Source organism: Taudactylus pleione, unplaced genomic scaffold, assembly GCF_031769625.1.
Source record: "Taudactylus pleione unplaced genomic scaffold, aTauple2 ptg000541l, whole genome shotgun sequence".
In the NCBI taxonomy this organism is placed as follows: domain Eukaryota; kingdom Metazoa; phylum Chordata; class Amphibia; order Anura; family Myobatrachidae; genus Taudactylus; species Taudactylus pleione.
Window position 1 is genome coordinate 3,301,309 of NW_028284943.1, and position 13,375 is coordinate 3,314,683.

Here is a 13,375-nt window from a genome sequence, read left to right on the forward strand (position 1 = left end):
ATAACTCCAGCCTGGAGCATAGTGTGCAAAACCTTCCGCAGTTCCACGGCGTTGTTCTGGTCTAATGGAAGACCTGTGGTGAAGTATCGGGATGGGGGCCTGTGCCGAAAGGAGAGGGCATACCCGTGAGAAACCACCTCGTGAACCCAATTGTCTGTCGTGGTTATCAACCAACACTGGGCGAACTGCAGCAGGCGGCCTCCCACTTATGGATCCCCCAAAGGGAAGCCCGGACCGTCAGGCCGCAGGTTTGTCATCTGACTTAGGGACCGGACGTCTGGTACTCCAGGCCTATTTCCTGGGCTTGGCCGATTTTTTGGGGCCAGCCTGTTGGGGAAAAGACTGTGCTTTAGGCCTACCCTGGGCCCTGTAAGGCTGAAAGGACGACGTACCCGAACTGGAAGGGACCGCAGCAGACAGGAGACATGCAGATTTGGCTGCCGCCAGCGTGGCTACAATTTTATCCAGATCTGGACCAAATAGGACTTCTCCATTAAAAGGCAAAGCTTCCAAGCCCTTTTTGGAATCAGCGTCCGCCTTCCAAGATTGCAACCATAAGGTGCGACGAGCAGCAACAGCTGCCGAAGAAATCCGAGATGTGAGGGTACTGATATCCAAGGCCGCTTCATTGATGTAAGTGGCAGAATCCCGGAGATTGCCTTCCAACTCGGCCTGTTCAGCCGAACAGTCGGAATCCAAAGACGCCTCCAAACTATCAGCCCAGCGCTCCATAGCTCTGGCTACCCAACACACAGCCATAGTCGTTCTGGATGCCCCCCCCCGCGAGGGAATAAATGGACTTTTGGCAGATCTCCACCTTGCGGTCCGTAGCATCCTTCAAGGAGGACATGGAGGGCATGGGCAATGTGGCACTTCGGACTAGGCGTGTCACATGAAAATCCACCTGTGGAGGGGATTCCCACTTAGAAAAATAATTGTCCGCAAACGGATAAGCCACCGCTAAGCGACTCTGAGGCTGATACCGTTTACCAGGGTCTACTAACTGACCCGAAAGAGGAAACACTGTGGCGTCACCCTTAATATCCTTAAAAAAAGGCATATTTGGATCGTCATCCTCAATAACTAAAGCTGTGCGGACTGCCCGAATAAGGCCAGGAATATAAACCTTGGACTTAGCGTCCGACTCTTTAGTAAGGAGAGGATCTTGGTCAGATAGATCCAGAATCTCACCATCATCGGACGTCACGTCGTCATCCTCATAAGGAGCAGACAGAGATGCCACAGGCTGCTTATGTGGCCTCAACACAGACTCCCCTTGTAACACGTCCGACAAATGCTGTACCGAATTTGTCAGTGAATTAACCCACGCAGGCTCCTGTGAAACCTGGGGAGGGGAAATAGGGAGACTGTGGGGTACCATCAGTTGTCTCGGGAACCCCTGCATGGGTGACAACACCACTGACTGCTGGGACAATCCCATCTGGGAAAACGCTGGTGGCGGAGCTAACTGGCCCACTAGGGTTGTAAGCGCTTTAGCGAAACAAGCCCAGGGAGGGCCGGGGGGCGGGGGAGGCGCCGGCTGTGTACAGGGAAGGCGCACTCCCCTGGCATGCAATTAACCCCTGCGATGCCGCAGCGCTACCGCTCAGCTGTGGTCTGCTGTCCCAGGGGGGTAGTGGAAGCGCAGGTTAGTTACCTGGCTCCACGCTGCAGCCAGTCCCCAGGGAGCCCCCTGCCTGGGGACTTTGGACCATGTGTTCAGCAGGGACCCACCGCGGGACCCTGCTGCCCCCTTGAATTCGACCATGGTCCGAAACATCTGGGGTCATCGCTAGCCGTGACCCCAGATGCTTACCAGCATCCCCGGATCAGTACCGGCGTTCTGGTACCGGCGGGGTGTAGGGGAGACAGCATGGACGTCAGTAATGACTGTCCATGCTATACTTCCAGATGTGCAGCCACAGCTGCCTCGAAGAAAACTTCAGGGGCTATCCTTAGCCCCCTTCTAAACAGGTGCTCCGACTCCGACAACGAAACTGAGATGCCTTGGCTCGGGGGCGGGGTATAGGAGGGGGACCCTAGTGCATCCTGGGAGGCTGAAAACTTAACTCTATGGTGCCCGATGCCTGACGTCATCACCTATACCCCAAGGTATCTTGTGGATACCCTATGGACCCTGATGTAGAAACACTCTGCTAATGTATGATTGCAGTCACCTGTGTTGATCTAGGTAGTTATTGACACAGGTGTTTCAGCACAGGTGTCTGCAATCATAAATTAAGAGGGAAGTCCAGGGAGCAGAGCATTTTGTACCTAATGGAATGGGTCATGTTGGCATACATCCCAACATGACCCTCTCCAGGAGGGACACAATGCTCTGGTCCTGGACTTCCCTGGTAAGAGGTGGGGCTGCAGTGCAGTTCAAAATTCAAATAGGGGAGCCACACCAACTGTCATTTCACACGCTGCCCAACATCACTGGCTGGTACTCACTGGCAGTTGGTGTGACTCCCCTATTTGAATATTGGACTGTGCTGCAGCCCCATCTCTGGAGCCTCCACCAATCATAAATTACCAGGGAAGTCCAGGACCAGAGTATTGTGTCCCTCCTGGAGAGGGTCATGTTGGGAGGTATGTGTTGGAGGGTCTGTGTTAAATGTGCATACTGTATCCTCCACATACCTCCCAAACATCAAAATTTTGAAGGGGCAGTGTCCCGCAGAGGGGGGTCAGGTTGGGAGGCCCCTTTCTCACCTGTTGCTCTGCTTAGCTTGCGCGCTATGTCTATGCAGTGCAGAGAGACACTGGGGGCATGCCAGCAGAATGTTAGATAGTAGGGTGTGCAGTCCAAGACCCTGCCTTTTCTGGTTCCAAGAAGACCCAAAGTAGCTTTGTCCAAAAAATTAAAATTACAGTTACAGCGACAGCAAACAATTGCTGTACAAATTAAATTATATTTGTTTTGTCCCCCAAGGTCTATTCTAGCAAAACTGGGGTAAATTAAGTAATAAAAATAAAATAATTGAAAAAAGTAAAACGTTTAAGAAACACCCCAATTCTAGTCTCTATAACTTTCCTAAACCAGACCAAATTAAACATAAGTATTAAATTGCATGGGAGAAACATCAAACACATTTAATAACATATTTCTAAATGCGCAGTTCGCACTAATTACTTGAAAACAATCATGAATAAATGTTTAACTATGTTTTTGTGCGAGGTTTGTATTGATCTTCTCCAAAATGGCCGCACCTCCTGTGACACACATTAAATAGCCGTTTTCGCTCATTTAAAAGAAACCCATATAATGACGTAATCAGACAGTGCCTGGGACAGTGGCTAAGGTAACGGCGGTTGAATGATGGTAGAGGCGGAAGCGGCTGCCCGGCTCCTGCAGGTGAGAGAGGGCTATCAGTATTGGTTTGGTGGATAATGAATTCACACTATAGACAGGTGGGCGGCGGCCATGAGATCAGGAGCCGCGCTGCTGTCACTACCATATTCATGCGCCTGACCCTGCTCTCTGGCCCCCTCAGAAACACATCCGCGGGCTGCTGACCCGAAAGAGGCTAGTGAGGCTGCTGCGGGAGTATGTGGAGGTGGTGCGGGAGATAGAGGGAGAGGATTTTGTGCTGCATTGGGGGAAATGGCTCCTCTCCTCCCCACGATTCACAGCGCAGGTGGTGAGTAGTATACTCTGTATATATTCTGTGTAAGGCTCTGCAGTATGACACGAGCCGCTTTAAGGCTGGAATTTGTTTATTTCTTCAGGCTGGAGTCCAAGAAAAGTCCTGTTGCTGTAAGCAGTATGGCTGCCCCCATCACATGCTCACAAGGTCTCAACACGCTTTAGAATGTCAAAGTAGTGAAGCACCTGTCAGTGTGACTTCAGGAGGAGGTAGAGGTCATGGTTGTATACAGGTCAGAAATGAACAAATCGCTATGCCTTCACTTGATGAAGAAGAAGCAGATGTACAGAGCCCGGTAAATAAGCGCTGCCCCCCAGAGGCTGTTGGCCCAGCGAGGGAGTGCTCTCCCTCAGAGACTGTTGGCCCGGAGAGTGAGCGCTGCCCTCTGGGAGAGACTGTTGGCCCGGAGAGGGAGTGCTGTCCTCTAGGAGAGACTTTTGACCCGGAGAGGGAGCGTCGCTCCCCAGAGACTATTGATCCGGAGAGGGAGCGCTGCCCTCCTTATTCTGACATTTCAATGAGCACAGATCAAAGTCTGCCATGGACAAGAGATAATCAACTTTTATATACAGGTGAGAAAGAAAGGGCTAAGGCTATATATATATATATATATATATATATATATATATAATATATTATTTCCTCTCTGAAACATGGCAGTGGGTATGTATAGGTTAATTACCTCCTGCCATTTAATGTCAGGAAGTTACAAGCTGTTTAAAAGGACATGCTGCTTATCTCTGCTTTGACATGCGCGCAAAAAAGGGTTACAGAGCCTTGTATTCCAGATCAGGTAAGTATGTTCTAATATTTTCCATTTCCTGATTCCCTCTAGCAATAGGCACGTCTGTGCTTTTTCCCCCTTAGTAGGGATTACAGGCTTGTTAAGCTTTAGAGAGCCAAATTAGAAGAATCAATCGGGTGATGCACATGGGAAAGTGCAATATGTTTAGACAGATCTGATGGTATACTCATCAAGTGGTTTGTTTGTTTTCATTTTGCCTTTAATTTTGTCTAATACATAATTGTCTTTCTAGGAATATGTTACTGTACAGCATGAATAGATTTTAAGCATCTTGGTTTGGATAAGCCCACTTACAGCTACAATGTCCAAAAACCCCAAACAAAATGCACTGCTGCTGTACATTAGCCGGTGTATTCCACAGGGCCCTCAGTGTGTATCTATACATTGTTCATATAGCGTTCCCGCTAGGCTGTTTTAGCAGGGTGCGGCACCCTGCCCTCCAGAAGGAGGGCAGAAAGCACCCTGCCCTCACAGGCATCTATTCTCCCTGTTTGCAGCGCTTGGGGGCTGCCCGGCATGTCCGTAAGTGCCGGGCACGCCCCCAAGTTTGATGAAAAAGGGGACGCGTCTTATAGACACGCCCCCTTTTCCCCCACGCGCACAAATTTGCCCTCTCTAGCTCCGGCACCCTGCCTGCCGCCGGAGCTAGAGTGAACACTATTCATATAATAGCCAATCAGTTGGATCATAGCTGCTTCTCCATGCCCTTTGCTTGTGCTACAGCCTAGAACAAGGGAAGGCAACCTCTGGCACTCCAACTGCTGTGGAACTGCATATTCCAGCATGCCCTGCCATAGTTTTACCATGTATAATAAACAACCCAGTTCTAGCTCTAGTAATAATAATCCCATTATACCAAAATTGAATGAACAGAATCTAATGATAAATATAAAACATTATGTTTTTGTATTAAATAGTACTATGTGAGTGATGGCCACTCATAAAATGTCAAACCACAAAATTTGTTATATCATACATAAGAGGTTAGTCACCATAAAGAGATAGTTGCATTTGTCAGCCAGTATGAGTTTCCTGGTAGCATAGATGTGCAATAGGCGTAAGTCCAAGTACCCTTAACCTGTGTATACAGGAGAATAGATAACTGATCACAGAGAAGAATAAATGTAATCCATTAAGCGAACAAGTCTTTGGCTAAGGTGCGGAAGTTGGGATGAGATGTTGTTTAAAATAGTTTAAGCAGCTTTAATCAAGCAATGCACATGCGGTGACTAGTTGTAAGGGCTAACCAGTGGACCATCTCAGTTAATATTAAAATGTAAAGTTGATCAGCATGTAGTTATCAAGTAGGTGTTATGTAATGGCAGGGGGAAATTAAGTTAGTAAGTCAGGTAAATGCACTATGCCGGCCACCATTGCCTGGTTTGTGAGAAATGGGGTCCCGGGCCCCTTGTAGGGAATCTTACCAAGACACAGGAAGGCATGAGGTTGGAATGACATTGGTGGGGGCATCAGGCTGGCGAGACATGGGAGGGTGATGTAGTTATGAGAGCCACCGGTCTCAATACCGACATCCGGGGGGGGTGGGGGGTTAGGTTTAGGGAGCATAGTGGGGTTAGGCACTAGGGGGGAGGTTAGGGTTAGGCACCACTAAGGGAGGGTTAGGGGGGAGGAAGAGGGGTAGGGATAGGGTACTTACCTGCCCTGCTCCTTTCAGGCTGCCGAAGTTGGGATATGAACCGCCGGGACTTCATACCCATTCCCATAGGAGGCTAGAGGTTGTAGGAAACTTTGAGGGATGTGGCCAGAATAGCTAGCAACCCAACGAATGACTGGTCAAACATTTGTTTAGTGCATTAATGTTCGTGCTAGATCTATGAAGAATGAGCAGAGGTAATCAGTCTGGGTAAATGAACAGTGCCTCCACCATCCTTGTTAAACAAAGTGCATTAATTTGCATTCATTCCACTATATGTTGTCCACCTCTCTAATTATACACAAACAGAACCAATAAATTGCCACCCAGTCAGATGGAAAAGCTCATTCTCTCATAGCAGTTGTTTTATTATAGAGTAGTCCAAGTGCTCAGTAATTTTGGAGGCTTGGTCCCACCTCAAGGAACCCGGCAGATTATATTAAATCTGCAGAAGATTCATCAAGAAACATGCATCATTACTTATGTGGGGAATCTGATTGAGTAGAAGAACTAAACCTATGTTTTAAATTAGTGCCAGTGGAGGCTAAATTCACATTGAGCTAAATGAAAAACAATATAAAATAGTATTAGCTCTAAATATAAAATACAATAAAATAAGAAATAGATCTACAGCAAGCCATAAAAGGGTTTCTGTGGTGTCCTCGGTTTGATATTAGATAGATTAAAGATGTATAGGTTGCGCTGACCTCTTTGAGTAACCTGGAGGTGTTCTTTCAGACTACAAATCGATTAGGAGCTGCTTCTGTAGTCCGGACAACCCTTTAAGCCAGGGCTTGACAAATTTTTCTACAATCTAGGAGCCAGGATGAAAGTGTAGGAGCCAGACCACCGTCCCCACAAAAAATTATAGGAGTGAGTAAGGAACACAGCTCTGTGTGTTATGCAACTGTTATACACACTATACTTGTCCACAAAATGGTCACAGTTGAATGGATACAGTAAAATGGAGGCCCCCTCACTGCTCTGCACAGCTCCCCTGCTCCACCCCCCACCCTCCAGTAATAACAGACCACATTTCACATAAAATAATTGTACCAGAAAGTACAACAAACCCCCCTCCTCTCGTGGTCACACCACGATGCCTCTGAAGCCGCTCCACAATCTCTGGCCACGCATAGACCCTACTACCGGAGAGCTCTATGCAGCCGGTGATGGGAGACAGTAGGTCAGCCGGGATGTACAGGAGGATCAGCGTAGACTGGGACACAGCAGGGATCAGAGCAGGCCAGGATGGAGAGGAGTCGTCAGTGCAGGCCGGGACAGACAGAGGCACAGCAGTCACCGCAGGCGACACTCAGCACATGCACTCCTGTGCATGATATGAACACCGCAATACTATAGGCACGAATCTCCGCCAGAGCTGATGAGAATCTGCTTCCTCCCTCACTGCAAAATCTAGGAGCCAGGCAGCAAAATCTGGTAGCCATGGCGACCTGGCCCCCGGGATTTGTCGAGCCCTGCTTTAAGCCCTAATTGAAATATCAACATATGGACTAACAAATAAGTCTGTTATTACGGTCTATGGACTTTCTTATATAAAATTGCAATTTATTGTGGATGTTCCTTTTAAACTGATGCACTGTCATTTTGCAATATATCAGTTGCGGACCAAAGCTATCCAATAAAGTTTATTACTGCTGATGAATGATCAGGGAGATCTGTCTAAATTCATGTGTACATAGAGATACATTTATACTACTGCACTTTATGTGAAGAAATCAAATAGATACATTTTACTACGGTGCTTTGTGAGGAGCATCTAAATAGATATATTGTGTTCTGATTACTCATTAATACAGTGGTCTCCAACCTTAATTGGGGTGGAAACTACTTGAGAAAAATGAGACGTCTTGAAGAGCCACGTTTTATTTTTGAAAGTTAAAATCTGGCTAATAACCAAAATTTGTTATAGAAAAACAACAATGCATTTATTAATACAGTGATAGAGGTAGTAAGCTTTGGATGGAGATAAAGTGCAAGCCAATCAGCTCCTGGCTCAATTTTTCACACACAGCCTGTGACATGACAGTTGGGAGCTGGTCGCCTGGGACTTTTATCGCCATTCATGTTATAGTCCCACACCCCCTTTTCAAAGTGCCCAATCTGTACCTGTGATGCCTGTTGAAAGCTGTCGGGAGGGGGCGGGGTGCTGCTGGATAGATTATGCAGGTGGGACAGTGGATGGCCTGGTTCCATACTCCTACCAAACAGTGCCCAGTCAGTGCTTGTCTTAATGCGGTCAGTGGCGAGCCTGCTGGCAGTGTCTGTCATGAAGTGAAAGCCGCCGCGTCGCGTGACAAACACGTCCCATGCGCGGCTTGTGCGCCGTGAGGTTAGAGCCGTAAGGCGAGCTACGCCACCGTGCTACCGCCGTCGCCGTAAGGCGAGCTACCCAGGTTGCAGCCGCGAGCCACCGGTCGCTAGCGAGCGACAGGTTGCTGACTACTGCATTAGTACTATATTATATGATTTATATGTGATTTACATGTTTGATGCTGCTGGGTTTTTTTTTCGGGAATAAAAGTGAAAGGTTTTCTTTTTCCTTGCTGCACAATCTTGGCTCATTATACACAAAAAGAGGTCAGCGCAACCTATATATCGTTAATCTGATTGAGTAGAAGGGCTACACCTTGGATTCTGCTTGTTGGTTTAGTTTTTCTAATGCCATCCTTTTTTCTAATGCCTACTTTTTTTTTTTTTTTTTTTTAGCCCGAGTGTTAGTACTGTATTTACCTTTTGTTTAGATGAGGACAAAAACTAACATTTATTTTTAATTTTACACTCGTATAGTGCTGTGCAGTTTCTTGCCAAAAAAAAGTCTAATGGAGCGTACACACGGTCAGATTTGTCAGATGAACGATTGAACGATTTTTGACTGCATTAAAATGAATGGAATCGTCCAAGTCTGACTGCAAACCCATCAGATGTCAGATATCGTTATCTGACAAACGGGAACGCGCATCGTTGATCGTCCATCGTTCAGGCATGTCAGATATGAACGATTTTCCTTCAGATATGAACGACTGAACAATTTTTTTAATCGTTATCGTCCATATCTGAAGGAAAAATCTGATCGTGTGTATGCACCATTAGTCCATATTATTTCCTCCCTTTATTCTTACCTTGCTGCATATGAAATGCATGGGTACATTTGCAAAACTATTTAATGTGAACCGGGATTAGATACAGCAATATAACTGCATCAGCCTTTTTATGTGCTCTGCCTTTCTTACATAGTTACATGCATATCGTGGACAAAAGACTGGTAAATGAAAGTTAACTTTATATATTTTTGATACATATTGTGTTATTTTTACTGTTTTATCTTTGGTTTTAGGAACATAGACTTTGAATTGTCTTCTCGACTTCGCGATGAAGACGTATGCTGCACTTTTTCAAATAAGTTGTTAGTAGAAGTCTTAAATTTAGTTTATAAAAAAGTTTTATGTTTGCTTTCTTGTTTTAAATGATTAAAGAGTTAATTCCCTTTTTTATTTTGTTTTAGTTTTATACCTTAAGTAACAAGAATCTGGTCAGCCCTGCAGCACAGCCGATGACGATATATCTGTACATCTGCCAGTGTGTACAGACAATCGGCTGACCTCAAAATAAGGTTACAGAATGAAAGATTAATTGGCCAATAATCTCAGAGCAGATATCTTTTTGATTGTTGGTCAGTACTGTATGTATGTATGAACAACTTAAGGTGCCCATACACTGTGCGATAAAGCAGCCGAACCGACGGATTGGTACGATTTGGCTGCTATATCGTACCGTGTATGGGCATGATATCGGACAGAGCGCGCACCCATGCGGTCGTACATAGCACCCCCAGATCTTACTGCAGGTTCGGTCAATCAGGGGATGCGATGTGCGATCCCATGCAGCTCTATGAGGGTAGGGGAGCTGGCATATCGGGCGGTCGGCCACCCGATCACACCGTGTGTGGGCACTGCCCTGTATGTCGGAAGTCGGATCCCCCGTCATGTTGCATGGTGCATAATGCACCGTGTATGGCCAGCTATAGTCTCTATACCATCTGCAGATCGGTTGAGCTGCAGATAAATCTTTGAGATGTATTGTGTTCATTCTAGGGTGGGCAGGGCGGCTAACGCAGAAGGGCACACACCTCTGGCGTGCACGTGCTCAAAAAAGGGGAGTGGTCACTAGAAAATGGGTTGTGCGCTCCCTTCTCCTTAATGTAGGGGGGGTCTCACGGAGATGCTGGCCTGCCCCCAAGCTCTCCCTGCAGTGTGAATAGATGCCGTGCGCATGTGCATGGCATCTATTCACTCGATGGTGATTGTTTCACTGGACCTTTTCCTCCCTGCGGGGCACTGCGGCCCGTGGGTAGGGATGGTTGTTTCAGATGGGCTTTGTCATAAGTGCAGGACGCATTTCAGCTACTTCAAATCGGGCAGGGCGCGACGCCCCGCTGAAACAGCCTTGCTGTGTGCCCAGCAGAGTGATGAGACTCTTTTGGTTTAAGACTGGTGCCTCATACTTCCTTCACAATTCCAGATACTGTGCTATGCTATTGTGCATAAAGACCATAATGGCTACATGTTGCCCAGTGTCCTTTTACACTACTTTTATGTTATCCCTTCCAATGTTTTTGGTAACTACCAGTACATAGGTCCTGGTTCTGCAGCGGACGGAGGTGCTATCGCAGCTCTGGTAGCTCTAATATGGTGATGCAGCAGTATGTGTCCTGCCTCCTGCATGCATTACAGATCCGAGTTGCGTTCTAGAGCTCAACATCGGATCATCTGCGATACCATCGGCCAACTAAGTGCCCCATGGGGGCACTGCAAGCCGGCTGCAGCAAATGCTGAAAAGAGGCCATGAAATCTCTGTCAGCTGACGGAGATCCTGGACTCGTCACTCCCCCACAAAAGCGGTGACTCTCCTCCCTTTTTGGAAACTGAGGCCGTGGCTACCCCGAAATGGCAGCAGACTGTCAATCATTGACAGTGTGCTGCTGAACTGCGAGCAACATCGCAGACCCTGGTCTGCACATGCACAGGGCTCCGGTTCATGCGTAGATTCCCAAACATCGGGAATCTGCATAGAAAACTTAGCTGCATCCTTTGCTGATCAGACCCATTGTTAGGATGAAAAAAAGACATGGGTCCAATGAGTTCAACCTTTTATAAATTCTTATTACGTCTAAAGTATCCATATATAAACCACATGTAAATGTTTATTTGCGTTTAATTCAGTGCCTTTTTCATTTTACTTTTTCTTAGAGCTTTCTTTGAAGCATGTAAATGAGCTTCAGAAGCATAGGAGCCATTTAGCAATGGAGATGCTGTGGGTGCAACAAGCAATTGCCAGTAGGAAGAATGTGAGTGCTTATAGAAAACGTTAAGTGCATCCAATTAATATTGTAGGGATTGGGTGGGATTTCCTGCCACATTGGGCCAGCCAGCGAATTCATGTCCTTTTGCAGGGAGGAAAGTGGTTGTGTTCCTAACCAAAAAATGGAGAATATCTTCCTAAATGAGTCTTCTCCTCCCTGCTAGCTCATTCACATAAGCACATCCTGCAAATGGAATAATCCTTAACTTTAGCTTGGATGTGAGCCTGTCCTTCCTGTAACCTACCTGGTTTTTGACAAAATTTTCAATATATTTCTCTTCCTTGTAGCTTTTGTCACAGTTAACCTGGTAATATATGGCTGATCTCTCACAATGACCACAGGTACATGCAATCTTTTTGGTGCACTGTAATACATATTCGGTGCCCCTTGTTTAATGGCAGTATTGGGGTCCGTATATATTAATTATTTAGTACAAAAGATTGCTTATTAAAGGTCCTTGGATGATGTTAATGTCCTTCAATGGATGTTGGAGCTTATGGGGCATATTCAATTCCTTTTTGTAAATAGTGTTGCTTTATTAGTCTATTTTTATATATGATCCAGAACCCAGTCTTTGAAGATCTCTAATGCTGGCCATCTAATAGGCGATTAAACCTAGCGATGGAGCGATAACGACGGTCGTTATCGCTCCATCGCTTTGTAATTGTTCGCAAATCGGGCAGTAAAAGGTTAAAAACGACCAGCGATGTGCGCGCCCGCTGGAATTTTTTAACATCATTCATCGACCGAACATGACGGTCAACCTGACGACCGCCGTCAGGTTGCCATGTTCGGGGATGATTGATCTGCATACACTGAACATCTGAACGTTCAGTGTATGCAGTTCACCCCACAGGAGATGACGGCATCGTAATCGTGCCGTCGTTCCCGCATCGTGTACGGATGGGCAGCATAAGGCTACTCCATAACTATTATTTATTGCTAGAAGCAGGTGAAAACCAACTAACTGAGTGCTAGTTTGTGTCGCAGAGACTGTGCAATTGTAATAGCTTTTTATTTCCATGGGTGGTTGGAAGCAAGAAAAGTGTTATGGTATAACGGGCAGAGTGATAGAATATTAATTATGAGTATTATATTAGGCCTTGGGGTTCTGTGCATGCACAGTCCTGACGCTAGTGTAGTGCCAGTCTGAGTGACAAAGTTATTGCCTCTGAACTAGTTTGAGTCAAACAGGGAATACCTATAGGGGTCCCTGACAAAGATCTACTCCATATTATTATTTTTATAATTGTATGCATCTGCTTTATAGAGAATAATTCATATCTGTCCCTGTCCCATGGGAGTTTAATGTAAATTCCCTACCACACATATGCATTAACCTGCCAGTATGTTTTTGAGGAAGTTGCTGCACCTGTAGTAAACATTGGGAAAACATACAAATTCCACACAGATTCAACACAGATATGAGTACCAAAAAAAAGTTTTTATTTATATTTGCCCAAGCATTCAGTTTTCCTGGAAAAATATATTTTCAACCACAAAAGCCTGAACACATTGGTGTGTAGTAATTTATGTAGCCTGTGTAACACATATTCTCTTCCCCACAGTATCTAATGGTAAGACAAAAGCTGGAGATCCAGAACTGATTAGGACATTGTACTTCATTCCGAAACAAATATGGAAGCCAGAAGGTCTACCACAGGCCTTTCCAATATACACCATTCCTGTCTAATGCAATGAGGTGCTGGACACAGTGCAGTTGGTGGAAGACTGTGCTGCATCTTTTGCGATTAAATGGAGATGATGCTGCTACTTGTTCCAACAGATAAGACATTCTGTACAACATAATGATTGCTGTTGCTAATGTACTGATGAGTAAAAGGTAATAAAGTACTTAAACTTCCGTATGCGATTGTTTCAAT

At 45.9% G+C, this 13,375-nt stretch overlaps 1 protein-coding gene across 1 annotated transcript; it reads left to right on the forward strand.

Moving 5' to 3' along the window:
• The first annotated feature begins 3,250 nt into the window (after positions 1-3,250).
• IQCC (IQ motif containing C) lies at positions 3,251-13,356 on the forward strand. Its single transcript, XM_088451238.1, has 5 exons — positions 3,251-3,358; positions 3,498-3,644; positions 3,733-4,222; positions 11,380-11,477; positions 13,061-13,356. Exons 1-5 carry the CDS (start codon positions 3,320-3,322, stop codon positions 13,097-13,099), a joined length of 813 nt encoding a protein of 270 aa, XP_088307364.1. The 5' UTR covers positions 3,251-3,319; the 3' UTR covers positions 13,100-13,356.
• Positions 13,357-13,375: the final 19 nt, after the last annotated feature.